General features: G+C 45.4%; 1 protein-coding gene across 1 annotated transcript in view; it reads left to right on the plus strand.

Moving 5' to 3' along the window:
- Positions 1–3,279: 3,279 nt before the first annotated feature.
- The window catches only part of NHERF1 (NHERF family PDZ scaffold protein 1), a 59,881-nt gene continuing 35,266 nt past the window's right edge, over positions 3,280–27,894 (plus strand). Inside the window, exon 1 of the mRNA XM_077924169.1 lies at positions 3,280–4,019. Within this exon, the coding sequence (XP_077780295.1) occupies positions 3,543–4,019 (477 nt within the window). The 5' untranslated portion in view covers positions 3,280–3,542. The remainder of the gene's footprint in view (positions 4,020–27,894) is intronic.

Raw genomic sequence — 27,894 nt, forward strand, 5'->3', positions numbered from 1 at the left:
GCAGCCCTGGGTTCATAAGACCTAGCTTGGCCTCACCCACCAAATCCTATGGCATTCTTCTGAACTTTTAGAACAAAGTTACAATGCAGTCTTGTGCGTGTCTACCAAGTTCAATGGGACTTAGGCTGCTGTAGCTAGGAATGCAGCCTTAAGGACTGTTATTATGCTTCCCTGTTTAAATCCAACAGGGTCTTTGGACTCCAGCCACAAATTGTTATATATAATTGTTCGGTCTCTCTTTCTTTGTGCCTCTCTTTCTCTTTCCCTTGCTGCACACACACACACATGCCTTTTGTTTGCTGCTTAGTCAGCTTTATACTGCAATGTGTGGCAGCTATTGTAAATTCTTCTTCTTACAGCCTGGAAACAAGCACGCACACGGTCAACAAAATAACAAGATATATACAAGCTCCTGGCAAGTATGCAAAGTAAACAAACAAAAGATTCTCAAGGAAAATCTGCTGCCTCTATGCAAAATTCCTGTGAATGTTTCCTGCTTCTCCCTTAAAGGGAAATGAAAACATACAAGGCCGGATCCAGCTAACAAGGTCCACCAGCCAGTGTCGGCCTGAGGAAGTATGTCTAGCTCAGCAGGGCTTTTCCCTCGTCCTCCCGCTGCACCCACCCAGACTGGCAGGGGGAGGGTTTGGAGAGCCCCTGGAGCAGCACGTGGGGGCAGGAGGAGTGGGCAGGCCATGCTTGTCCTGATGGAGAGATCTGCTTAGTGCTGTGTTGAATTCCTCCCACAGACATAACACCAGATGCTCAGAGCTTTTATTTATACCAGTTACAGTACATCCAAAATCTGCAGAAACCTTTTGCATCAAATGTGTTGCTGTGAGCCCCAAAAGGGAGTGTCATATGCTTGCTGCACAAATGCAATGTGGGAGAAACTAAGGCCCGTTTCATAGAGCCTCCAGACTTGCTTATATTTTGTGTGACGGATTCAAGCCCACACCTGAAATTTAGGTTTGTGCAATTATAGTGGGTTAAAGCACTATGTGATCCTGGTGAAACACTTCTACCTTTTTTAAAAAACAACAACAACAACTGACTTTTTATGGTTAGGGAAGTGAGAGAGAAATACACTGAAATGTGTGGGGTAATCAAACAATTATCACAAAAAAAATTCCTTCCAGTAGCACCTTAAAGACCAACTAAGTTAGTTCTTGGTATGAGCTTTCGTGTGCATGCACACTTCTTCAGATACACATGCACACTTCTTCAGATACACAGATGCACACGAAAGCTCATACCAAGAACTAACTTAGTTGGTCTTTAAGGTGCTACTGGAAGGAATTTTTTTTTGTTTTGACTATGGCAGACCAACACGGCTACCTATCTGTAACTCAAACAATTATCAGTAAGACTTATACGTAAATGCAAGCAGATCAGAATGAAACCAGGTTGAATGTTCATTGTTGTAGAACCTCTCCACAAAGAGATTACACAGATGCTCAGCAGAGACTGGAGATAGTCTAACCTCTGCATAAGCTTTGTGCAAGCAAATAAGGGTGAGTGCTCAGTAAACAGGTCATCTGGAGAAACCCTGGGACCATGCTGTAAGTGGGCTGAAGGCAAAGGAGCTCAGGGCTCCTGTTGATACAATCTTCCATGTAGGCAGGAACCAACTGCCCTGGTTCTGATGCCCACAAACCATGTCACAGAGGGGCTATTGCAGCAGAGGGATGGTTGCTGCCAGTCCACAATGACCATGTAGGATCAGCACTGATGGCACAGCAACAACAGTGCCAAACTCTTATGCTAGTACTTCCACTTCCCTTTGAATGAAACTTCCAGTGCTGGAGAAACTGCAGTCTGCTTGGAGACCAGCCTGCGCCTTTCCCCTTTCCCTGCGCCCTCCTAGTCTGCTAGAACCTAGATGGGTTCTCCCTTCTTCACATATTAAACCAGGAACTAGAAACCTGTGGCCTGAAAGATGTTGTTGGATTACGACTCCCATCATCCCTGATCACTGGCCATACTGATGGGGCTGATAGGAACAGGAGTCCAGCAACATGGGGGGATGGATGGGATTTCCCCTCCCTGCCTTAGCTGTTTAAGAATCCAACAAAGATACAAGTCTGGTTTGCAAAGCCATGTTCGCCCATTAGGGATTGCCATCCACACCATGCCTTCACTATTATTCCACTTTAACTGTCATGGCGTTCCTGGGAACTATAGTTTGTTAAGGGTGATTAGAGTTGTCAGGAAACCCCTCACAGTGCTACATTTTCTAGCAAACTTAACCAGCTACAGTTACAGGTAGGTAGCCTGTTGGTCTGCCGTAGTCGAAATAAAATAAAATAAAATTCCTTCCAGTAGCACCTTAAGAGACCAAGTTTGTTATGGGTAGGAGCTTTCATGTGCATGCACACTTCTTCAGACACACTGTGTATCTGAGTTGGTCTCTAAGGTGCTATTGGAAGGAATTATTTTTTAAATTTTTGTTTTAACGAGCTACAGTTCTCAGTATTATTTGGGGGGAGCCATGGCCGTTAAAAGGTATGAGTGCTTTAAACATATTGTGTCAATGTGACCTAACTCGGAGGCAGTCCCGAGTTTAACCTATATAAAATGCGAAACAACCTAATGCATGCCTAATTATTTCAGATTTTGGAGCGACTGGGCTCCTCTTGCGTCCTGCGCTGAAAAGCGGGTGGGGAATGCTTCTACCGGCTTGCTAAAGCCACTCAGCTAATTGGCGACTGAGCAGATTACACGAAGCTATAATCCAAATGCAAGTGGACCGTGAGGGTCACAATTACTTTTTAAAACCTGAGTAGGTGCATACTCAGGGGGACAGAGTCTATGAGTTTACTTCCTTGATAGGTGTGTGTGTGTTTCCCTTCCAGGAACCTCCGTCTCCTCTCCTACAAATCCATAGTGAAAACACACACGCCAAGATGAAGTTTTGATTGCTCATATCGCTCCAGCCTTGTCCTTTTAATATAATTCAGGCCCAATGGAAGGAAGCGCCCAACCCCTACAGAAGTCTCGGTTTTTTTGCCACTTCGTAACGTTCCGTCTTCCTGGGCGAGAGGAGGGAGAGAAAAAACCATTTTATTTTATTTTTGCGCGCTCAAGTTAACTAAAGAAGAAGGAAGGAGCGGAGCTGCTTATTTTTGCTATTTGCATATTCCAGCTTTCCGATCCTATCTTTGCCTTCGAGGGGCGTTCCCAGGGCGTATTCGCTCCTCCTTTCCCCGAATCTCATTGGTCCAAAATAGACCCTTCTGGGAGCTGCGCCCGCCCCCTTGGTAAAATCTCAATGACAGGTTCTGGAACGCTCAGACCCCGAGTAAAGCTGCGATTGGCGGAGCGGCGCCTATTTGTTACACTCGCAATCAGCATCCTATTGCCCGCAGAGCGTTCCGGGCCCGCCCCGGGGAACACCTGCTGCTGCTCCGAAGTTCCCCCGGCCCGTCCTTTAGGGATCTGCTGCCCGGGACTATTATCGCACTTTGCAGGCAACTCTGAACAACTCGCCTGCCGTCGAGTTTCTTCCCGGGGCGTCCGAGCAGCCTTAAGGGACGGAGAGCATGATGGACAACGGGGGAGGGAGCGAGCTTCTGCCCCGTCTGTGCTGCCCGGAGAAGGGGCCGAACGGCTACGGCTTCCACCTGCACGGGGAGAAAGGCAAAGTGGGCCAGTTCATCCGGCTGGTGGAGCCCGATTCCCCAGCCGAGAAGTCCGGGCTGCGGGCCGGGGACCGCCTGGTGGAGGTGAACGGCGACAACGTGGAGAAGGAGAGCCACCAACAAGTGGTGAACCGCATCCGAGGCTCGCCGGGCTCCGTGCGGCTGCTGGTGGTGGACTCCGCGACGGACGAGCGGCTGCAGAAGCTGGGCCTCGAGTGCACCGAAGACCTGGTCCGGGGGCTTCCCGACGAGGAGGCGAAGAGCGGCGGCCAGGAGCCGCGGGAGGCTGCGCAGCGGGAGCCGGACGTGGCGGAGGAAGATAAGAAGAAGAAAGCGGACGGGGAGGAGGAGGAGGCGGCGAACCACGCTGCCCAGCGGGTGAGAATCTAGGTCACTCCCGGGAAAGAGGGGCTGAGGAAAACCCCAGGGGGGTGGGAAGGGAAGCGGGGGAAGGAGGCTGGGAGAAGCAGGAGGAGATAATCGCCTTTTAAACAACGGAGTGGCAGGCAGAAGTTCAACCGGTGAGGGTGTCTCCGTTAATGCACCGGCAAGAACGTTTGAATGGGTGCTCCTCCCGTAACGCCCGAAGCTTTTCCTGTCGTGGCGGTCGGAGGAACCGCGCTGCACCAGCTGAATTTCTGCCTGTCGCTTCGCTCTTACAGGCATTGTCGCTGCCGTGGGTGGTGGGGACCCTAACTCCTACAACGACCTGGGATGGATTCGAGGGGGGGGGGGGACAAACTCTCTCTTAAACACAGGGAAACTAGGGCTACAATCCTAACTGTGCCTACTCACAAGTTCCATTCAGGGGGCTTACTCTCAGGAAAGCGGTTAGGATTGCAGCCTGGCTGTAACTCCTTGTATAGATGCAGCTACTGGCTTCTTTGCGTATTTATATTATGTTTTTCCTGGTGGATAAATAGTCTGAAACACCAGACTACAGTATTTCCTTCCCATCTCCCAAAGATTTCTTTGGTGTGATTCAGCTAACTTTTCTTTGGGTGCTGATGAATAACTCGGCTCTGCTTTCTCCCTCTCCCTTCCTCCTCCCTCTCTCATTATGAAATGTGACCTCTTGAAAGCTGGGTCGCTTCCGCTGTGTGTGATCTGAATGCCAGCCCTGCTGGCACCCACATGAGTCCGGAATGCCGCTGAGTCTTGGCTTGCAGAGAATTATTGAGAGCTAAACAGAGAGATGGGTTAAAAAACAAAACAACCCCCCCTCCAAATACTGTATTAGAGGCCTTGCAGTATGTCCTCTGCCAGAGGCAGAAAAATAACTCTTCTGCAAGGGACTCTAGTCAAAAATATTCTGGTGGTATCCAGTGGGCAGGAAACTGGGCACTCCTGTAATCTAGTGTAATTGAGCAAGTTCAAGGTGTTCCTTTAAAAAGCAGTGCCAGACTTTCATTTGGGGTGGTGGTAGATTTCTTCTCGTTCTGTTCTAGCGTTAGATCAGTGAAGCAGAAAGAACCTTCCCAGTATTTTCTGGTACTCTTCGACTTGTTCAAATTCGTTTTCTGGTATAAACCTGAACTGTGGTTTTTCTTATGGTAGTGCAGCAAAACTGTCATTTCCTCCATACATGCAGAAGGTTCACTGCAGACGACAAACTTGGCTTCAGATGAAACCTTTTCTTCTTTTTTTCTTTTTGTAAATCGCTCTTTGAGCAGGCTTCCGCAATCTGGTGCCTTCAGGTTTTTTGACTACCCCTCCCCCATCAGACCCAGAAGCCATGGCCAATGGTCAGGGATGATGGGAATTGCAGTCCATCAAATACACCTAGGGGGCATTAGTTAGGGGAAGATTATCTTTGATATTGCTATATGCATTCTTTTGCTTGTGGCTTACAGTACAATCCTCTACTTACCAACTTGGTAGTAAGCACCATTGTGTTCAGCTGGGCTTACTCCCTGACAAGTGGCTATAGGATTGTGGCCTTTTCTCACACTTTCCCCCAGTAACTCAAATGAGGGAATCTAATGCCTGTTGAAAAATATTACTAAATAAAGGAACCATACTTGCTGCACCCATTCTGAACCTTTTAGGATAAGATGGGATAACTATTTATGCATGTAATCTTTTTAATCCCTTTTCCTTTTGTAAAGAGAACATTGCAGGAAGCACAGCACACTGAACAACAATACAAAACACAAAATTCAACACTTGAAACGTTGAAACACCCCCGAAATTTAGTTAGCAAGCACATTTTAGTTAGTCCTGCACAGCCACAACAAAATTAATTAACTAGTGGTGCAATCCTAAAGACGCATACTCAGAAGTAAGTCCTATTGAATTCAGTGGGGCTTCCTCCCAAGTATCTGGGCTTCAGATTATAGGCTAAGCCAATAACATCTTGCCTTGAAGGCCTGATCAGTGAATATTTAATTGTATAATTAATTGAGTGCTAGTTGGTATGGAGAAACTAGCATTCATCTGTTCCCCCTCTTTTCACTTATTGGATATTTTCCTCTCACCATTTATAAAATATTACAAAGGCTACCTATATTTTCACTGGAGTATGATCTACTAACATAAATGAGCAAGGTCCTAATGATTGTAGCTCAAAGCTGCTCTGCAGCAGCCCTTTGTCCACAGGGCAGGCTCAAACCAGAGTCAAAATGGTCCAGTGGCTTAAAAGGTAGCCTTGGATCTGGGAGGAGGATCCTAGATGTGCTTCTCCTGTGGGCCTCTGTGCAGCCTTGAGGAAGTTGCTATTTACCTGTCGCCTTCAGTTTAGTGTGTGTGTAAAATGGAAATAGTCACAATAATACTAAACCACCTTATTTGATAGTAGAAATAAAGATACAAAATTTGCACTGCTGAGCACACTTAACTGGGAAGCAAACTCCATTGAACATAGGATGGTGCTGTTAAGCATTTTTATATCAGACTTGGCAAAGGATCAACAGTAGAATGAGAAGAGAAGAGGCTGTTAAGAACTGGAACTGAATATATAAGAACTGGAACAGCGGGGGGGGGTATTTATTTGCTTTGGAGTGATTTTAAGAAGCTTTTGTATGATGTTGGTGGAGAAACATTTCTATCCCTAGGACATCTGAAATAGTTATTTCTCCAAACTTGCCCACTGTTATCAGAAGTGGTCAGAAGGTAGTTCTGGGAGCCAGTGGTAGATTAGCAAGCGTTTTTGACTCCCTGTGGTTTTAACTGGAGCAACAACTAAAAGGCTTTCTCACGCTCTCTTCCCCCACCCTTAATTTAGGCTGCTGACTTGAGGAGAGTTTGAAGTGGGGGAGGGAAAACGAGGAGTGGATTTTTGTGTGACAGGACTGTGAACTCTTGTTATGGTACTGAAAAACCAATTCCTGGGCTGAGAAATGTCCTCAAAGGTACCTGGTTCTTAATTCTGTATTCCCCCCCCCCCCCCGCCTCCATTTTGCAGCTGGAACTCCAGGATACTAGTAAAAAACAGAAGATTATGAAAGCTGCCTACCATGAATACATAGCCTGAAATTTGTCTATCTCTGGACTTGTTGAATATATAGCTGCATAGAAATCTGTGGCGCAGTTGGGGGTGTGATTTTTATTTCACCACACGTGGTTTTTCAGTCAGTCCTTAACTTCTCCAAAAAGAGAGGGGCTTTACTATGTCGGACCAATGCAGATGTTTTGCCTTGTGCCTTAGGGGAAGGCTGCTCTGCAAGTGTGTGGGGAACCAGGCCCAGGAAATGGTTTGATCAGCTAAGCAGGTGTGGACCTAACTACTTGTAAACCAGATCAGTGGTTGGCTCGCCAGATACCCTTTAAGAGGAACCCAACAAGACAGTGACGAGGGATTGAGGATTGGAGTGATCGTTCTGAGGTATTATGGCAGTGGACAAAGCTGAAGTGTAACTTTTGAACAAATGTGTTTTTAATGAAGTAAAACTTGGATGGGAGACCCTGTGGTGTAGCAGCGGGATAACAAAAATGAAAATAGGTGAAAGCCAGTGCTGCTGTTCCACTAACAGAATGGCACATGTAAGAAAAGGGTGGTGTGATTTTGGCTGATTCTCCATTTCCATGGCAGCCCTAGGCAATTATGTTTCAGAGGGTTGGGAGACAACCACCCCCACCCCTAACATTGAGGAAGGTGACATTGTGGGGAGACAGGTGCAGGTGGAAGGAGATTCAACCAAAATCACACACCCCCGACCGCCTTTTCTTACATTATAGAAGTTCTCTACTGGATCAAGAACCGTTCCATGAATGGAGCAGCCATATTGGATTTCAGCGTATAGTACAGTATATTAAACAAGTGTGTGGAGACAAGCTGCAGTTGGGAGAGGAGCTCTGCAAAGGCTCTAAAGTGCTTATTTTTATTTAATTCACTTCCTGCCTTGCACTGAGTGCCAAGCCTGCAAAATAAAATGGTAGCCGCTATTAAGGATGTTACAGCAGCAGCATTTAAATGTTGGAGTAGTTGGCTGAGAATCGGTAATGAAATCAACAATTAGACTGCAGTTAGGTCAATGGTAACTCCCTTATACATATTCCAGGTTTCAGCTCTTGTGTCGAAAGCAGTTTCTGTGGTTGAGCCCTGGCACATAAAAAAGTAATATTTGCATTGCATGGGAGGTTGACACTAATTGCAGGAATCAGAGTCTTGGGGGAAATTCTCAGTCTGCTTACCGAAAGGGTTATTGCTGTGGTGGGGAGCTGGTGCATTGACACCTTCTTGCCTTGAACTCCGGGATTATACCTTCAGGGTTCTGGAAGCGGGTAGGCTGGCAAGACGCCAGGCCTCTGGAGCAATGGCACGCACTGGCAAGGCACATATTACTACTATATGCCATAAGAAGATGGCTGCTGAATGAGGCCAGTCTATCATCCTGTTCATACGTTAGCTAACCGGATCCCTGTGCAAGGAGGACCCAAGCAGAAGAGCTCTGCCCTCCTATTTCTTTATTATTTTATTCATTTTATTAAACTTGTATACCTCTCTTCATCACAAGGCCTCAGGGCGGTTCACATAATAAAATAAGGTAAGAACACAAGCAAATAGCTAAAAGAAAAAACAACGAAACAATACTGCCCCCTTCCCACAAACACATTATTTTTATTTATTCAGTTTATAGAAGTACATACCCTTTAATTCCCAGCAACAGGTTTTCATAGGCCTGTGGCCTCTGGCAGGAGGAGTAGCATAGATGTTGTGGCTTGTAGCCTTCGATAGCTGTGTCCTCCATGCATTTGTCTAAACCATGGGTAGGCAAACTAAGGCCCGGGGGCTGGATTCAGCCCAATCGCCTTCTAAATCTGGCCCATGGACAGTCTGGGAATCAGCCTGCTTTTACATGAGTTGATGTGTCTTTTTATTTAAAATAAATCTCTGGGTTATTTGTGGGGCATAGGAATTCGTTCATTCCCCCCCCCCCCCAAAAAAAAATATAGTCCGGCCCCCCACAAGGTCTGAGTGACAGTGGACCGGCCCCCTGCTGAAAAAGTTTGCTGACCTCTGGACTCTAAACTTTTTAAAACCATCCAGCTTGGCAGCCCTGGCTATCTCCTTCAGGAACAAATTCCGTGGTTTATCTGTGTAAAGTAGTACTCTTTTTAATCTGTCATTCAACTTCATTGGCTGTATCAGTTGCATTTGATTTACAGGAACAACTAACTCCTGTGAAGCAGAAGGGTCAGTTGCCAAAGAACATGTGGAATTATCGTGCCCTCAATTTTAGAAAATGTGGGAAGTGCAAACATACTTCAACCAAGTATGGCCTAAAAGCAGGGGCAACTAACTGTTGGTCTTCCAAATATTGCTGGACTACAACTCCCATCATTTCTGGCCATTTGGCTGTTCTGACTGGGGATGATGGGAAATGGTGTCCCATCCCTGGCCTACAATACTTCTGGAGCATGCCCTGACATGGTTATCCTGACATAATTCCTTCCTGGAACACGGGGCCAGCCCTGCCATGGCAGCACCATAGAGCAGATGTGTGGAACCTCTGTCCCTCCAGATGTTGGTGAACTACAACTCTCATCAGCCACAGCAAGCATAGCCAAGAGTAGCTGGAGGGACAAAGGTTCCCCACACCTGCCATAGAGGGAGGATACACAAAGGCAGGAATTCATGCACCCATGTTACAGCAAGACTTTTTCATGCGCTTGATGGAAAGCTGTCTGTCATTAAAACAGGTACAAGTGACTGACTTGAGTCATCCACGCACTCCTTGAGGATATTAAGCTGCTTGTTTGACTCCCAACTCCCAAGTGTTCAGATTACATCTCAAAGTGTCACACTTGTAAGAGCACCACATGTTTACGCAACTGCTATGCTAGTTGGGGGTAAATACATTCTGTAAATATGTGTATTCTTCTGTGTTTTGATTATAGCTCACAAGCTGCATGAAGTTACATTTTAACCCAGGGATCAGCAAACTTTTCCAGCAGGGGGCCGGTCCACTGTCCCTCAGACCACAAGGGGGGGCTGGACTATATTTGGGGGGGGGAGAAAAAAACGAATTCCTATGCCCCACAAATAACCCAGAGATGCATTTTTAAATAAAAGCACACATTCTAGTCATGTAAAAACACGCTGATTCCTGACTGTCTGTGGGCCGGATTTAGAAGGCAATTGGGCTGGATCCGGCCTCCGGGCCTTAGTTTGCCTACTCATGTTTTAACCAGTGGTTGGATTGCAAATAAGTGGAGCCTAGTCTGTGAGGGATGCGGGTGGCGCTGTGGGTTAAATCACAGAGCCTAGGACTTGCCAATCAGAAGGTTGGTGGTTCGAATCCCCGCGACGGGGTGAGCTCCCGTTGCTCAGTCCCTGCTCCTGCCAACCTAGCAGTTCGAAAGCACGTCAAAATGCAAGTAGATAAATAGGTACCGCTCCGGCGGGAAGGTAAACGGCGTTTCTGTGCGCTGCTCTGGTTCTAAGAAGCGGCTTAGTCATGCTGGCCACATGACCCGGAAGCTGTACGCCGGTTCCTTCAGCCAATAAAGCGAGATGAGCGCCGCAACCCCAGAGTCGGTCACAACTGGACCTAATGGTCAGGGGTCCCTTTACCGTTACTAGTCTGTGTGGCAGGTGTGCAGAACCTCTGGCTCTTCAGATTCTGCTGAACCACAGCTCCCATCCCTGGCCTCACTGGGCATGCTTGTGATGGACATTGCAGTTCAGCCATATCTGGAGGGCCAAAGCTTCCCCACTCCTACTTTGAGGAGTAGCTAGAGATAATTCACTGAATTATGCCAAGGGAGCAATTGCAGCACATCATCAACTTTGTTTTCCATGGGAGTACATTTCCATAAGCAATTCTCCATGGTGTAGATAGTTCACAAATATAACACAGTCATACCTTGGAAGTCGAACAGCTTAATTCCTGAACGTTTTGGCTCCCGAACGTTGTAGAAGTGACTGTTCCAGTTTGCGAACTATTTTTGGAAGCCAAACGTCCGACCGGGCTTCCACAGCTTCTGATTGGCTGCAGGAGCTCCCTGCAGCCAATCAGAAGCCGCACTTTGGTTTTCGAGCGTTTTGGAAGTCAAACATATTTCCGGAACGGATTCGGTTTGATTTCCAAGGTACAACTGTATAAGCGGTGGGGAAATTGGAGTGCCCAAACATGGGGCTTGACCACATAGCACCAAATCATGGTTTGTATTTTTAATAATGGTGAATCACCCTGGGATCAGTTATCTGTGATGGGTGATACCCAACATTAGTAATTCTCTGGGTGGACCCATTGAAACCAATGGACTTAAGTTAATGGATCTGCCCTGAGCATGACTAATAATTGGGTATCACCCATAGTTAGAGCAGAACTGCCGTTTGCTCAGAAATGCATGTGGAGCTCAGAATATAGACTGGCTGTCAGTGTGCGTTGCCCAGCACTGGGGTTGTGTACAGTGCCCCAGTGAATAGCATTCATCTTCCTTTGCAACACAGGGCCCCTGAGTCCTCTTTGTATAGTCAAACTATCTGTGAAGAATTACTGCTGCTTGAATATGCTATCCTGTGAACATTTGTACTTAACTAAATTGAAGAAGCTTGATTTTTATCACCTGGAGGAATTTTACGATCACTGCTCAGTCTAAATATTTTTATGGATGGAGGGCAGGAGTGTAACTTGTTAAAGATTTCACAGTTATAGCGATGAATTGTGAGCTGCTGACTGTTCTCTATATTAAGGCTGCCTTGAGACATGGGCTACTTTCACATAGGAAAGCAGAGAGAGAGAGAGGGGGAATATTTGAGAACTGTGCATTGCCTTGATTTCTGCTCTTTTTTCATATTAAAAAGCTAAAACTAGAGCCTTTGGTGAGGCTCTGCAAAGGCTGCATTGTGCTCTTAATTCATGGGGCTTAGAATAGAAGATTGTCAAAGGAAAAGTTCTTGCCCAGGCTGCTGTTGAGCAGAATGGCCTGTGGTTGCTCAGAGACTTCCTCAAATGACATTTCCTTGAGTAGCTGTGTCAGCTGAATATTGAAATTCAAGGCTCTATTTTTTAAAGACAAAATATTTACTTAATAGTGGGGCAGACAGAGAGCCGTGTTCATGATGCCCCCCTCAGTACGAGCTCATTAAACCTCAACTCTCCTTTAACGAGACTTTCTTAAAGCAGCCTGGGTGGTGATAGTAAAATAATAGATACTAGAGCACCGTTGTTTTTTTTAGATCCTCCCATTGATATATTGGGAGCAGGCCTCTGAGAATAGTTCTGCGGAAGCACACCCCTGTTGACAGTTGTGAGAATGCTCTTTGTTAATAGAGTAATGGATTAGTGCAAGATTTGGAACACTCGCCATTAGCATGCCTCTGAATAGAGGAAGGAAATCTCCTTTCAAGCTGTGCCCTTTAACAACCTTGAATCTTGTTAATGAATTTCTGCTAAATAACCCTGTGAGAACTACATTTACCTAAAATGTTCCCTTCCTGTACTGTGCCTTTGAGGTGCTAATCTGTTATCCTGCTTTCCTTATAAAAGCTGTCTCTGTTGATTCCCAGGTGGGGTCATAAGATGCGTTTGAGGTCTGCTGCTAAAGGGCTAAACTAAGGTAGTAAATTTGCGCAAACATTTGCACTATTTAATCAACAGCAACAAGGAGATAAAGAAGAACACAGGCTGCTTGGCATCTTCTGTTTGCTGGATGTAAGCTTTCTTTGGTGGAGGGTGAAAGGTCCCCTATTTTTAAGATCAGCCACAATGTAGCAAAACAGCGAGTAAGGGTTCAAGCTCTCCAGAACTCTTAATAAGATATTAAGCATGCAAAAAAGGGGAGGAGGGGCAATGGTGCTGTCTTGAATAGTAAAACATCCAGATATTAAGTGCAATGCATGTGATTTACTTACTTATTGGATTTATGTTGCACCTTTCCTCAAAGGAGCTCAAGGTAGCCTCTTCCTCACCATTTTATCCTCAGAACAACCCCATGGGGTAAATTAGGCTGAGAGACTGTGGACTGTGACTGGCTCAGGGTCATCCAGTTTCATGGCTGAGCAGGGGTTTGGACCCGGGTTTCTCAGGTCCTAGTCCATGGGTAGGCAAACTAAGGCCCGGGGGCTGGATCCGGCCCAATCACCTTCTAAATCTGGCCTGAGGACAGTCCAGGAATCAGCGTTTTTTTACCTGAGTAGAACATGTCCTTTTATTTAAAATGCATCTCTGGGTTTTTTGTGGGGCATAGAATTTGTTCCATTTCCCCCCAAAAAATGTAGTCCGGCCCCCCACAAGGTCTGAGGGACAGTGGACCAGCCCCCTGCTGAAAACGTTTGCTAGCCCCTGTCCTAGTCCAACACACTAATCACTACTGCAGATTTTGTGCTTATTTGAGTTGCTGGTGCATCCTCTGATAAACTCTCACAATGGCCTTCATGTGGGGTATGGATTCACATTCGTTTTTGACAATGATAGCAGGAAGACTGCTACACCCCCTCCCCATTACATCCAATGTAGAAGTCTGAACGTCTCCTATCTCATCCTGTGGACTTCTGACCAAAGCCCTGAAGTGTTGCTTAAAGATATCTTTCAGTTTGTTAATGCTGGAGTGAGCCCTGTAGGCAGAATTGGAGGGATTTTTGTGTGGCATTCTTAATTAAATGCTCCAGCTCTATAAGATGCTGTTTGTGCTGGAGGTGATCTTAAGGGCAGTGATGGAAAAGGGTCAATGGACTTTGCTGTTAGTGCTAAGCCATCACTTCTTGCCCTCTTCAGTTTATGATTATATGCAGTTTTGTTAATCGTTCTCCTTATTGGACTTTAGCCTAGAACATTGATGCTGCCTTCTGATCTCCATGTTAGGAGTGGCAGGCACAGAGCGTGGTGGAATTTTTCTAGAAAGAAACTAGGCTTGCCATGGTTTTTTGTGGCAGGAGGGGAAACCTCCCTGGCAGGAGTAAGGTATTGGGGGGCGGGGGGGGGGGGAGCGGTGAGTTTCAACTTAAAGGCTAATGAAAGCCAGTGTGGAATAGTGGTTTATAGAGTGTCAGACTAGGACCAGAGAGACCCAGGTGCAAATTCTCCCTTGGCCATGATACAGTGTTAGAAACTCAGGTATATACTGTAAGCTAGTCAGCACCAAATAGCTCCTGGAATCTAGGTTGTGGTCTCCAAAATTGAATATCTATTCACCAGGCAATTTGGGACTAAATGAGCCTCAGGATCCCTTCCAACGCAACAATTCTATGATCTCCACCACGTTGCTTGACTGCGGCTTGCTCTTACAACAATTCACTTGTCCCAGTATGCAAGCAGGAAAAACACACACAGTGGAAATGGAAATGGTATTAACTATGGAATAAGGCAGAAGTTTTTAAACTGTGGTTGCCAACGTGGCACTGAGAAATCTCCACATAGTCGCTATTGAACCTGCACCAGTAGCAAAACATGTCTGGCGCCTGGCTGGTTTTGAACACTGGCCATGAAACTCTTTGGGTGATCTTGGATCAGTCACTATCTCTCAGCCCAACCTACCTTGTAATTCTTTTGAGGCTAAAATGGCGGAAAGGAAAAGAGTCCAGCTATGGGGAACCTGTGGCCCTCCAGATGTTGTTGTACTGCAAAGTTTCCATCATCCTTGACTATTGACCATGTTGGCTGGGGATGATGGGAGCTGGTGTCCAACAACATTTGGAGGGCCACAGGTTCTTCATGCTCGACATATAAGAAGGAGGATGGGATTAAATTGAATAATAATGTAGAGGAGGGGATGCCTTCAGATTCTGCTTTGGGAATAATCTTATTAAATTGGTGATGTGATGTTGCATCTGGTGGTTCACTCTTTAGCCAGTTTCATGTTGAGTTTAAACTCTGAGCCATATCCTTCTAAGTAGCATGGATTCCTTGGTTTTGTTGGGAAAGTGGGAAATCAGTCTTAGCTGACTTGCTTCAGTTTGAGGCATGCTTAATTGGCATAGCTGTACTATAATGGAAAACCTCATGGAGGGCTTAAATGTAAACAAAAAACAAATCAGGCTCTTCAGTAAAGACAGAACTTTGCTTCTTTTAAATAGTAGTTTATTCAAAACAAATTCAGCTGAGGAACTGATGCTGCATTTAGCTTGTAACTTTTAGCATATACGGTTCCTAAATTTATCACTGCTCATGTGTACCCTTTTAATCAGTGCAGAAGGTGAATAGCTAATAGTGAATTCTGGTTTTGTATTTCCCAAAATCCTCTGTCAGCAAGCCTTTGGTCCTGCTAGCCATAAAGATGACTTCCTATGAGGACTTTCCATAAGAGGGATTGTGTTAATTAGGGGTAGTTTAAGATAGAAGTCCTTATCTGGCGCGAGTCATTTATGAAGAGCTTGTACTTCACCCCCGCCATCTATTAATGATGGGTGGAGGGATGGAAAAGGATCCTCTCTGGTACAGATATCCTTCTTGGGAAGACGTGGGTGGAATGCCTCCAGCAAAATGCTTTGATTAAGGGTCCAAGTTCGGATCGCAGTGCTTCTTTTGTAAGGAAGACGTTACCAAGGCAGAACGGCTGAATTTGCACAAAATTCTCTACCATGTTAATCTGGTAGCCTGTTAATCATTCCCTAGGAATTATCTCCCCCCCCCCCTTGCAATAGTCCTAGGGAGGGTAGGTCGTGTGTGTGTGTGTGTGTGTGTGTGTGTGTGTGTGTATGTGTATTCATGAAAGGTAAAGAAAAATGTCTTCACTTATTGCAGAGATATAGAGCACTCCAGGTGGTGGAAGGCCCCCTGTCCTAAGTTGGTCCTTTTCTGTTTGTTCTAGAATCCTGAAGAAGAGATCAGAATTTCTTCCTCCAGGGTTCAAAGCAAGAAGAGCAGAGGGAATGATTAGTGGTTTGAAGGTGCTGGCTGGGGCTGAAATCTTATACAGTACATGTGTTCTTGGGAAGTCCCAATGAACTTAGTGAGACTTTATTCCCTCCACATTTACTCAGAACAGCTGTACCTTATATCCCTCCTGCATCCTCCTCATTGGAGACATTGTGATTTTGGGAGAACATTTGCTTAATGTGGGGATGTGGCTCCTGTGACAGCTGAGGCTGGGCAATCATGGTTTGAAGCAGCCTCCCCAAATCTGGTGCCTTCCAGATGTTGTTGGACTTTGACTCCCATCATGCCTGTCCATTGAGCATGCTGGGAGTAGAGGTCCAACAGCATCTGAAAGGCAGGGTACAAACTTGGGGGAAATTGATTTGTAGCTTTAAGGGCAGGTTCTGGTGAGATTGTAGGACCTCTGCAGTGTGGACATTGAATCTATGACTTCTTGGAAAAGCCCCCTTCTCCTGTTGGCATGTGATTCCAGTTAGGGTGCTACCTGACCTCTTCTTAGCTTTCCAAGTCATTGTTTGAAACTAATTATGTTTCAATAAACTGCTCATTGGGGCCTTTTAAAATGAAACAGCAAAGTAACAGCCTTAGTTCCGGGTTCTTGTTCCCTGCAAAGCCTTGTAATAGACAAATGATTGCAGGATATTGTTTCTTCAGTCAAGGTGATGGTTAAAGGTGTTGTCATGAAACTTGAACTGGTAAATGCTAACAAGACTTCAGTGCCTAAAGGTAGCCTAAAGTTCATGCTCTCAGTTCCTGCCCTCCCTGCAAACAGGAAGTACATCTCTTATTGGGCCATGAGGCTCGTTACTGTGCAGTTAACAGCAACCCCTCTGGGAACTTATTGTCTGCACACTTCCCCTCCCGCCCAAATTCATTTCTCAACTTATTTTGAGGTGAGCCCATAGCACACAGTGGCTTGTGCTTCTTGGCTAGTGGCTTAAACTCCTCCTTAGCTGCCATGTGAGTTGCATGGTTTTGCGAGTTTGCTTAGCTGAAACCGAATTTTGTGCAAATTCAGTTGGACTGCTTGAATTTCAACGACATCCGTATCTGGATGACTACAGTAGTAATAGAAGTAGCAGTACTAGTAATCATAATAAACTTTCGGGGATGAACCACCCAAGATTGAGTGCAGCTTCTTGTGGGCATGCAGGAGTGCCTCAGGACTAATCAGTTACCTCCACTATTACCTGCAGGGCAATGTTACCTGATTGTCACCTTAGAATCATAGAATTGTAGAGTTGGAAGGGACCACGTGAGTCATATAATAATAATAATAATAATAATAATAATAATAATAATAATAGTAATGGTAATTTATTATTTACACCCTGCCCATCTGGCTCGGTTTCCCCAGCCACTCTGGGCAGCTTCCAACAGAATATTAAAATACAATAATCTATTAAACATTAAAAGCTTCCCTAAACAGAGCTGCCTTCAGATGTCTTCTAAAAGTCTGGTAGTTGTTTTTCTCTTTGACATCTGGTGGGAGGGCGGGTGCCACTACCGAGCAGGTCCTCTGCCTGGTTCTCTGTAACTTGGCTTCTCGCAGCGAGGGAACTGCCAGAAGGCCCTTGGCGCTGGACCTCAGTGTCCGGGCAGAACGATGGGGATGGAGACGCTCCTTCAGGTATAGTCCAGCTCCCTGGAGTACAGGAATCTTTTGCCCATAACACTGAGATTAAGAGTCTCATGCCATTACAGCCTGCAATTGGGGGCCTCCACATCCAACCTTTCCTAAAGGTTTGCCTCAATGACTTGAACTCATCAGAGTGTGAGAGGTGGTGGCATGAAGACATGGGAGCCACTTTTAAGGCTATGACAACCACTCAGTAATGAGGATCTGTACTTATACGAGGAGGATGTGTTATGTTCTCAGATCTTAAGACAGTCTTAAGGTTATTCCCCTGCTTGGTACTCTAGATGTTATTGGTAATTGCAACTGAGCAAATGAACTGGAATTCTTGGGACCAAAATCAAATGAAGGGAGCTTGCTTGAGCTCTTCCCTCCAACCCACCCGCAGGAAATTGTTTGAGTTCTGCTTCTCAGTAGAGTGGAAGGAAGAATTGGAGATGTGGAGCTTGTGATTTCTCAACTTTCTTGGGTGCGGACTCTCAGGGTTATGCTGAAATAGTTGGGTGTGTAGAGCAGCGCTGGAGTGAATTTTGCAATCTACCACAAATGATGCAGTCAAGTTACCCTCAGTGGGGGAAATTGCAGAGGGTCAACACACCTGGAGCGCAATGGAGGAGCCTCAGCCTGGGAGAAAATCCTTCACTATCCGCTTCAAGTGCAATTGAGTTCAGGGAAACACTGTGTAGTCTGCTCCCGGCCGTTCTCCAGTACAGTATATGCTATGCAGAGCAGAATTTGCTGTTTTGTAAATCCTGGCTCCAGTGTCAAAAGCTATTCCACACAACTTGGAAATGTCTGTATAGTGCTTCTGATGACCAGGGCTGCTGCCCTTTGCATCTCTTTCTCCATTTTTAGTTGTCTTCTGCTCTTTTCCTTGTCCAAAAGTTACAAATTATGCAGAAAGCGTCAAATGTTAGAACCAGATTGCCTTCTCTCCATGCCAAGCCCCTCACTGGCCCTGCTTTTAACCTTCCTTGAGTGTTTTGGAACTCCATTAATGCCCTTTGCTTCTTTAGTTGGAGAATATATGGGAGCTAGCCTCTAATACAAAAGTGCAATTCACATTTGTTGCTCTGTCCACTTTTGCTTCTGGTCCCACCTACAACTGGCACGTGAGCCCTTGGAAAGTTGCCTAGAATTGACGGTGGCCCTTGGGCAGAGAAAGGTGGATCTCATCCATGCCTTAAGTCTCCTATGTAAGAAATAAGCAGGTGGAGAACTTGGGCTTGCTTTGTGCAGAGTATTCGAAGTGAAAGAGAAATCTCGGAAGCTTCTATCAAAGAGAGCACATCCATGTTGAGAGAGCTACCCTATTGCTGTTAATTGATGCTCTTGGGTCTCATGCGAGATAGGTTATTTCTGCTGAAGCTGTGAATTTGGCAGCCCCAGTATTTAATGAAGGTATCCAGCAAGCAAAAAAAACAAAAACAATCCTCACATACTTGCATGATTTTGCACGTCCTTCTGTGGATGAACTGTCAGCTCTGACCATTCAGAGTTCCACTTCTCTAACTGTTTTTCGTGGGCCACAGGCCTTCAGTTTAGCACAGAAGCTTAAAACACAGGCATTTTTGGTTTGAGCTGTGCACCTGGGCCAGGCCGTGAACCAGAAAGCGACTGTGCAGTGTGCCAGCTGAGCAAATGCTTTTGTCAGCTGCTTATCTGGGGAGCAAGACACTTTCTCCAGGCTTTAAAGTCCACTTTCCTGCTGGCGTTAATGATGAGGCTCCAGGTCCTGCTCTCCAGCTGAGATATTTGAATGTGTCAGAGTCCTATTTACTCTGTGGGGTTGGACTTGGCCTTTATTTGCTTAACAAGCTGGAAGCATTTCTCTGCCAGGGTGTTGTGGTAGGCGACTGACAGCTCGGCCAGCTGGGGAGTGGAGCTGGAGGGTGGAGGCTTTTGCATTTGGCTTTGGGCACACAGGAGTGTGCCTTTCCCTGTCCCGTCCCCCCCAAGCGAAGGTATCATGCTGCTGTGAAATTGGGGAACCTTTTCCATCACCTCCAGGACTGTATGCCAGCAACAGGCGGGGCCAGAAGCATAAAAGAGCAGATCGATGAATGTCAATTTTACCTTTCTGCATGTACACCCACACCACCCTTCATCCAGGCAAGCAAAAAGCATTATTCAAGTTCAAGGACACATTCCAATCGGGCTAAAAACGAGCTGAGTGCAAAACTACACCAGAGAAGGAATGTGTGACATAGGGAAAGTTCCAAGTGCCATAGAGTGAGCGGCCTAGAGGGTCGCACCTGCCCTGCCAGGCCTGAGGTCCCCGGATTAATTGGTGTTTAATTCACACTTTAAAATTTGTGTGTGTTGTACGTTTTTTATTTTATGGAACTCATCATAGAGCTGAGTCCCATGTTCCATCAGTACGCAGCGTTGGGGATGAGGGGGTGGTGGGAGAGAAAAGGGAACTCTGTCCTTTCACAAGCGAAACTTTTTAATACTTGTTCGGCCAAGTTTTAAATGTGTGTATTATCTTGTAAATTTTTCAATATAAATAAAAATAAGTGTTAGAATTGAACCAACATCTAGAAGATGAGACTTGCTTCCTAGTACAGCGGAACCTCGGTTTCCAATTGTCTCTGTTGACGAACGATTTGGAACTCGAACACTGTAGTTTCTCTTATTATTTTTTCCGTTTGGAGGCTTCTGTATTGAGTTCTCTGTTTGTGAACATTTCGGAATTCGAACAGTCTTCCAGAACAGATTACGTTTGAAAACCAAGGTTCCACTGTACACTAGAGGGGAAGAAGTTCAGGAATGAGAAGGACTGCATTCAGCAAAATAACATTTTAAGGTCACTGGAAGGCCAACTTCTATGGCCAACAGAGACTTCTACCTGTGTGACAATTTAGAGTCTGGTTAAATCCCTTTTGGGTGCTGCAGGCTCTGGAAGGTTTAATCCTAGGTAGAGTTGTGAGGGACCCCAAGGGTAATCCAGTCCAACCCCCTGCAGTGCAGGAATTCTGCCCACAGCTGTCCCTTGGTGGGCTCAAACCACCAACCTTCTGGTTAACAGCCAGATGCACTGACCCTTTGAGAAGGAGGAGGAGGAGGAGGAGGAGGAGGAGGAGGAGGAGGAGTTTGGATTTGATATCCCGTTATATCACTACCCGAAGGAGTCTCAAAGCGGCTAACATTCACCTTTCCCTTCCTCCCTTACAACAATCACTCTGTGAGGTGAGTGAGGCTGAGAGACTTCAGAGAAGTGTGACTGGCCCAAGGTCACCCAGCAGCTGCATGTGGAGGAGCAGAGACGCGAACCCGGTTCCCCAGATTACGAGTCTACCACTCTTAACCACTACACCACACTGGTGCCATTGCACTCCCTCTGTTTCTGTGATGGTTTTGCTTGTCATTGTCTCAAAGTATTTAAAACCGAGATCAGACCATGAAGCGGGGGAACTAGGATAATTAGGTTCATTGGTTCCCTGAAAAACAGCTAATTTTAAAACTCATCTGAAATTCTCAAGATTTTGCTGCAAAAAAACCACTTGTACATTGAACTGTGGGAACAGCACTTACAGGTTAAAATTGACCCCATAAAGTGGAACAAAATCTGGAACTTAATACCATTTCAAGTTATTCATTGATGTTGCCTGATTCCCTGCACTCTTAGCAAGATTTCAAGTACAAATAGCCCACTATGCTGGAGAGGCTGTGGACGGGCAGATGCCTATTTTCATATTTGGTGGTCAGGTGAGAAGATGCAGGAATTCTCAGGATGGGCAGTAACCCTTTACAAAATGGCAATTATAATATAATTACCGTATTTTTCGCCCCATAGGACGCACCTAGTTTTTTTGGGGGGAAATAAAGGAAATTCCCCCCCTTTATTTCACCCCAAAACCAGGTCAGGGAAACCAAACCAGGTCAAGGAACAGTGGGATGGCGGCACCGCCCCACCCCGCTGTCCCCCGAGCTTGTGGGGCTGGCCGATGTCTGCCCAGCGCGCGGGGCGTTTTGCTTCAGGGTGCCCCTGCGCGCCGGGCGGCAGGCTTCTATCTACAGAGTAGGGAGCCCTGAGGGAACTCCTGCAGGGCTGCCTAGGCTGCGGATGTGTTCCCGAAGCGCCAGGCGCTCTGCTTTCAGCGCGCCTGGCGCTCTGGGAAGCAGGCTGCCATCCGCAGCCTAGACAGCCCTGCAGGAACTCCCGCCGGGCTCCAAAGGCTTGCGGATGTCTTCCTGAAGCCTGGAGAGCGAGAGGGGTCGGTGCGCACCGACCCCTCTCACTCTCCAAGCTTCAGCGAAAGCCTGCATTCGCCCCATAGGACGCACCCAGATTTCCCCTTCATTTTTGGAGGGGGAAAAGTGCATCCTATAGAGCGAAAAATACGGTAAGAGTCCAAGGTGGTGTTATCCATCTTTGATGACGGGAGTAAAAAATGTTACCCAAAAAGGCTTATTAAAATTATTAGTATTAGTAGCATGCTTGAGAATAACTGGAAGGTCAACAGTTAGGAGACAACTTGGGACAATTATGTTGATGGAAAAACTGACACATAAGGTGAAGGACAGGAACAATTTTTCAAAAGGCAGAAGGAAAATGTTAAGTAGCATGGTATTTCTTAATTAAATACGTAGCACTAAAGGAACATAACTGATAACCATAGGCCACACACAGCCTATAAGATGCCAGCGTAAACAAAGAAGGGTAATTCTGGTCATAAGTAAGGAAGAACAAATATTTTACAGTAAAACAAAGATAGAAGCAATGCTCTTAACATATAGTTACTTATATGTGTTTACTTTTTTGTCACAAAAGCAAATTTTATTTTAGAAAGAGAGAGTCAAGAGCAACTACGAGTGGAGTTTGGGAAGAGAGATTCTGGGACACAGTGTCCCGAAGGAAGCTCAGGGGAGATCTTGTTGGAAGTAGGTCTCAATGCCCTGAGCTTCTGTTTCTTTCTTCTGGGTGACCTAAATAGCTGTGCTAAGAACAAATCTGGATCAAGGGAAGGAGAGAGTGGGGCAAACCTTGTGTCAACGTTTCTTATGGCCCAGCAGGCATCACTTCGTCAGAATAACCTTTATAGCATATTCCTCTTGCGGCTGCTTCGTACAAGTAGTACGGATTTTTTTGTGATCAGCATTAATGCATATTGCAGCTTTCCCAGTCTTGGGAATAAGTGCATGACTGGCTAAGCTTCAGGCTTTTAAAAAAAAATTACTAAAGATTTTCATGGTTCACAAAAAATGTGCATTGTCTTTTCTCAATTCGTATAGTCCCTTTTTACATTTGATGTGAGACATTATACAGAATAAGGTGGGGAGAGGGGACTGGGGTGGTAATATTTAGTATATTTGTGGGGTTTTATGCCAGTGTCACTTAAGTAGTCTCAGTAATTCATCTATTTTATATGTATTAAGGGACGCAGGTGGCTCTGTGGTCTAAACCACTGAGTCTCTTGGGTTTGCTGATCAGAAGGTCAGCGGTTCGAATCCCCGTGACGAGGTGAGCTCCCGTTGCTTGGTCCCAGCTCCTGCCAACCTAGCAGTTTGAAAGCACGCCAAAAAAAGTGCAAGTAGATAAATAGGTACCGCTCTGGTGGGAAGATAAACGGCATTTTTGTGCGCTGCTCTGGTTTTGGTGTCCTGTTGTGCCAAAAGCGGCTTAGTCATGCTGGCCACATGACCCGGAAAAACTGTCTGCGGACAAATGTTGGCTCCCTCGGCCAGTAAAGCAAGATGAGTGCCGCAACCCCCGAGTCATCTGCGACTGGACTTAACTCTCAGGGGTCCCTTGCCTTTACCTTTTTTATGTATATTTTATGTATACACACATACATTTTTCTTCGTAGTGAGAGAGGCTGGGGGAGCCTAGGGCATGGTTGGTTATCTTTAGTTGGCTGCAGTGAGATTTGTTCATGGGGGGTGGGGGATGTTGGGCTAGGTCAACCATATTGATTCAAATGCTGTCGGTGAGTTCTTGTTGTCTTGTTGGGCTATGTATGTGATAAAGGGGAGCCATACTGGAGTGAAGGCATATATTCTATTTGTCCCCGTGACAGTTTCATTCAGTCTATTGGTTAATTTTTCTAATATGGCTGTTTCCCATGTAGTTTGATGCCATTGGTCCATGTTTACTCCTGACAGGTCTCTCCAGTGTCTGGCTATGTTGTTTCTGGCTGCTGAGAGTAGGTAGGTTATAAGCTCTTTATAGTTTGCGTGAGCATTATTATCTTGGAAGATTTTTAGCAGGGCCAGTTCTGGGGTGAATTCTAATAGCTGTTTAAGTTCCACCTAGGCTGCAAATGGAATTGCAAGCAAAGCCATAAATAGTGTGGGCTGCAGCCCTGATTCATGCAAAACTGTGAGCAAAAAATTAAACATTCTCAAAGGATTAATAATAAAAAAAGTTTGGAGCCCAATTACCTAGCATTGCTTTCAAACTGGAAGTGAACCTGTCTAAATATGCTCTGAGAAAACACCTGGTTAAATCCTTGCCCTTTTTGTAAATCGTGCATTTCCTGAACAAGCGGGCATAATAGCTGGATTAGAAACATACTGGTTTTGCAACTAAAGAAAGCTTTTTACACCACCACAATGTCTGGGCATGCAGTGCACATGGCTTAGAGGCAAGGGAGCAATTGTGAAGTGGAATTAATTTATTTTTTAGTGCTTAGGAAGATCACTCCCTTGAGGACAAGGGGCCACGACCGAGTACAGGGCTGCCCCACAATCTGTTGCTCCGGACTTTATCAGAAGCCAAGCTGGTAAATAATTGCTGGCAAAAGCAGTGTATGTTTCACCATAAGATGGAAAGTAAATGTCAACTTTGTTTGATAGTCATAAATGGTGGCAATAAATACAACAAACATGAGCTATGGGATGATATTTATAAAGCTTGCCTTGAAATATGCCCCCTGCGTGCAAAGAATAGCAGACTTTTATTTGTTCTCTCCTGTCTCCACCCCTTCCTCCCTCCCTGTTTTTTTTAAAAAAATATTTATTTATGGTTTTCAGTTATAACAAAGAAAACATTTCACAAATCAATCAACGGTAATTCTGTCATTTTAAATCTTGACTTCTCTCCCCCTCTTTCTGCGGTTCCTTAAAATTGTTTTTGTCTTTCCCTGCGTATCCCAAATTATTCTTTTTTTTATCTGTTACTTTTAAGAAACTGCAAGCCTTTACAATAGTCCCGCTAATGTCTTGATCTGTGTGCGATTTGTTCGTAGGTATTCAATAAACCATTTCTCAATAAAAAGTTTGTTATTTCCCTCTCTATGTGTCAGAGCAGGGGTTCCCTATGCACTGCCCATGTATGCCATGGTACTTGAGAAGGTCTTCATTGGCACCCCCAAGCAGTGGCGCCAGACTCTAAGCATTCATTTTTTTTAAGTCTCCTGATTTCCTGTAAAGAAAGTTGTGAAGCAAAATATGCCCATATCCTTCTAAGTGATGTCTGCTAAACTCCTGTCAGTGTTTTCAGCCAATGAGTGAGTCAGAGCTGTGAGTGATGAGTGACTTGTTGGAACACAGGGCATTAGGAATCCCTGGCGTCCTAAAGAGCTGCTGTTTTCTCCTCCCTTTTCATGCACTTTTCCTGCTTCTACCTTGTTTTCTGGCTCTTCGAATCTCTGTAGCCTGTCTCTTTCCGTCAGCAAGCAGGATGCGTCTTTCTTGTGGTAGGTTCTTCTGAGTTCAGATATAATAATAATAATTTGTACCCTGCCCATCTGACTGGGTTGCCACTCTGCGTAGCTTCCAGCATATATAAAAACATGGTTAAACATTACACCTTAAAAAGCTTCCCTATACAGGGCTGCCTTAGATGTTTCTTAAATGTTATATAATTACTCGTCTCCTTAACATCTGATGGGAGGGTTCCACAGGGCGGGCGCCACTATTGAGAAGGCCCTCTGCCTGGTTCCCTGTAGCTTCACTACTCACAGTGAGGGAACCACCAGAAGGCCCTCGGTGCTGGACCTCAGTGTCCGGGCTGAACGATGGGGTAGAGACAGTTCTTCAGGTATACTGGGCCAATACCGTTTAGGGCTTTAACGGTCAGCACCAACACTTTGAATTGTGCTCAGAAATGTACTGGGAGCCATTGTGGATCTTTTGGGACCGGTGTTACGTGGTCTCGGCGGCTGCCCCCAGTCACTAGTCTAGCTGCTGCATTCTGGTTTAATTGTAGTTTCCGGGTCACCTTCAAAGGTAGCCCCACGTAGAGCACATTGCAGTAGTCCAAGCGGGAGATAACCAGAGCATGCACCACTCTGGCGAGACAGTCCATGGGCAGGTAGGGTCTCAGCCTGCCTACCAGATGGAGCTGGTAGACAGCTGCCCTGGACACTGAATTGAACTGTGCCTCCATGGACAGCTGTGAGTCCAAACTGACTCGCAGGCTACATGGTTATTTTCTCCAAATACTATTACACAAGATGGATGGAGGGATGGATGTTTAAGAATGTCCCCCCAGCTCATGTGAAAACAAAGAGGCTTGGGCATGTCTCCTCCTGTGCAGGAGCTAAAACCAATTGTACCGTATGGTTGACTTGCATCACAATTGTATACATGTCTACTCAGAAGTAAGTCTCTTCGTGTTTAATGGGGCTTACTCCCATGTAAGAGGACATAGGATGGCAGCCTATGTTTTGGTTTCAGGTTTGGCATTGGAAGGGAGGGTTCTTGCGTGTATTTAAGAGCTCTATGGCAGGCAGAAATTCAATAGGTTTAACCTTTCCTAGTATGAAAATACAATTATAGGACCCAATTCATGAAAATACAATTATGCACCCACTTCATGGAAGGCATTTTGCGACTGGCACCCACAGTATTTCAAAATGTGCCCGCTGGTCCAAAAGGTTTGGTAACCCTTTTGTTAGAGGATCCTGAATTCAGTTTTAAGAGAAATGTTGGATTTAGCATATTTATACTAAACTCAGATTTCATTTTAGACCAGATAATGAACATAATGAATATATGTTTATATAATGAATATCCCTTAAAATCACTTCGCTTAACTCATTATTTCAATATGCTTTTTATGGCTTTTATCTGCTGCTTATATATAATTTTTTTTTTATAGTATCCTGATAACCTGCACGAAGTTTTGTGTGGCTCCCAGATGGGGCCTGGAGCTTAGTTTATTTATAGCAACTTCAGAAGAAACAGTGCCTGGCTCAAGGTGGCTGCTTCCTCACTAAGAAACACTTAATATATCTACTCTGATCCTCTTGTTTTCAACCAGGCTGTGTATTGTTCCCCATAAAATCCAGGGTGATCATTCCTGCTTTGTAAAAACTCCCCAGCTGGGTCAGGTTGTTCTTACTCAATGATCTGCCTTCAAAACCTTTGAGGGCTTCCCAGCCTTTATTAGCAGAGAATTGTGTGTCTTTCACACCTTTGACAAATTGACCATGGAGGAGTTGGCTAAATCTGTATCACAATATAAGTTTTCAAAGGGAGCACACAGAACAACCTGTTCCTCAGCAGGGAAATCTAGCCCTTCAGCTTTGTTGCGGCCTCAAATATTGTTGTGGCCTCAAAAGAACCAGTAGCTTTATTTGCATGACGTGACAGTGTTTAGCTAAATTTCTGGTGACCGGGCAAAACAGAGAGCACAGCTGTTGCAACAGGAGAACAGGCCTGTTAGCAGGATACTGAGGCTTACCTGTACTTTGGTACCAACTCTAGCTGCTTTATGTAAATTTGTACAGTGAGAAGAGTCTGTCTTTGCTTGAGAAGTTTGGAGGAGCAAGTCAGTTGCTAGCTTTCTGCAGCTCGGCTTTTGCATTCCTGCAGTTGATGCAATAGGTTGTTGTGAGTTTCTTAAGCGCATCCCACACGCTTCTTTCTGTGCACTTAATAGCAACTCAAGTAGCATCCTGACCTGAAACCTCCTCACCTGCCATTGTGCCTCAAGCTCTACTGACCTCCTCACCCCTGCCAACCAGCCAACTTCCTGAGTCCCTTAATCTTTCCTCCTAGTATTTAAATGGCATATTTGTCTGGTCTGCAATTGGCGAGATTCCAGTGTGGGTGAAAAATAGCAGGGGATGGGTGGAGAAGAGAATGCATTTACTACTGACTTCCTCCCTGCCTTTGAAAACAGGGATCAGAGAGAATAGAGGAAGTTGAATTCTTCCCTTGGAAAAGTCTTAAATGTTCCTGGTCTTCTCCACCTGGGATTAAAAAGTACAGGTGGGGAACTGAAAAGTGTTTGCAAGCAGATGTGCCTGGAGAAGGTGGGAATCTCGAAGTGGCTTCAGTGATCTAACAAAATGACTTGGTGTTAAAAGCTAAGTTTTATCTGACTGCCTGCTGGCCTCTTGTCTTTTTTGGATATTGCCCAAAGGCACAGATTTCGTCACCATGCTTACAGAATCATAGA

This window comes from Podarcis muralis, chromosome 2, assembly GCF_964188315.1.
Source record: "Podarcis muralis chromosome 2, rPodMur119.hap1.1, whole genome shotgun sequence".
Lineage (NCBI taxonomy): Eukaryota > Metazoa > Chordata > Lepidosauria > Squamata > Lacertidae > Podarcis > Podarcis muralis.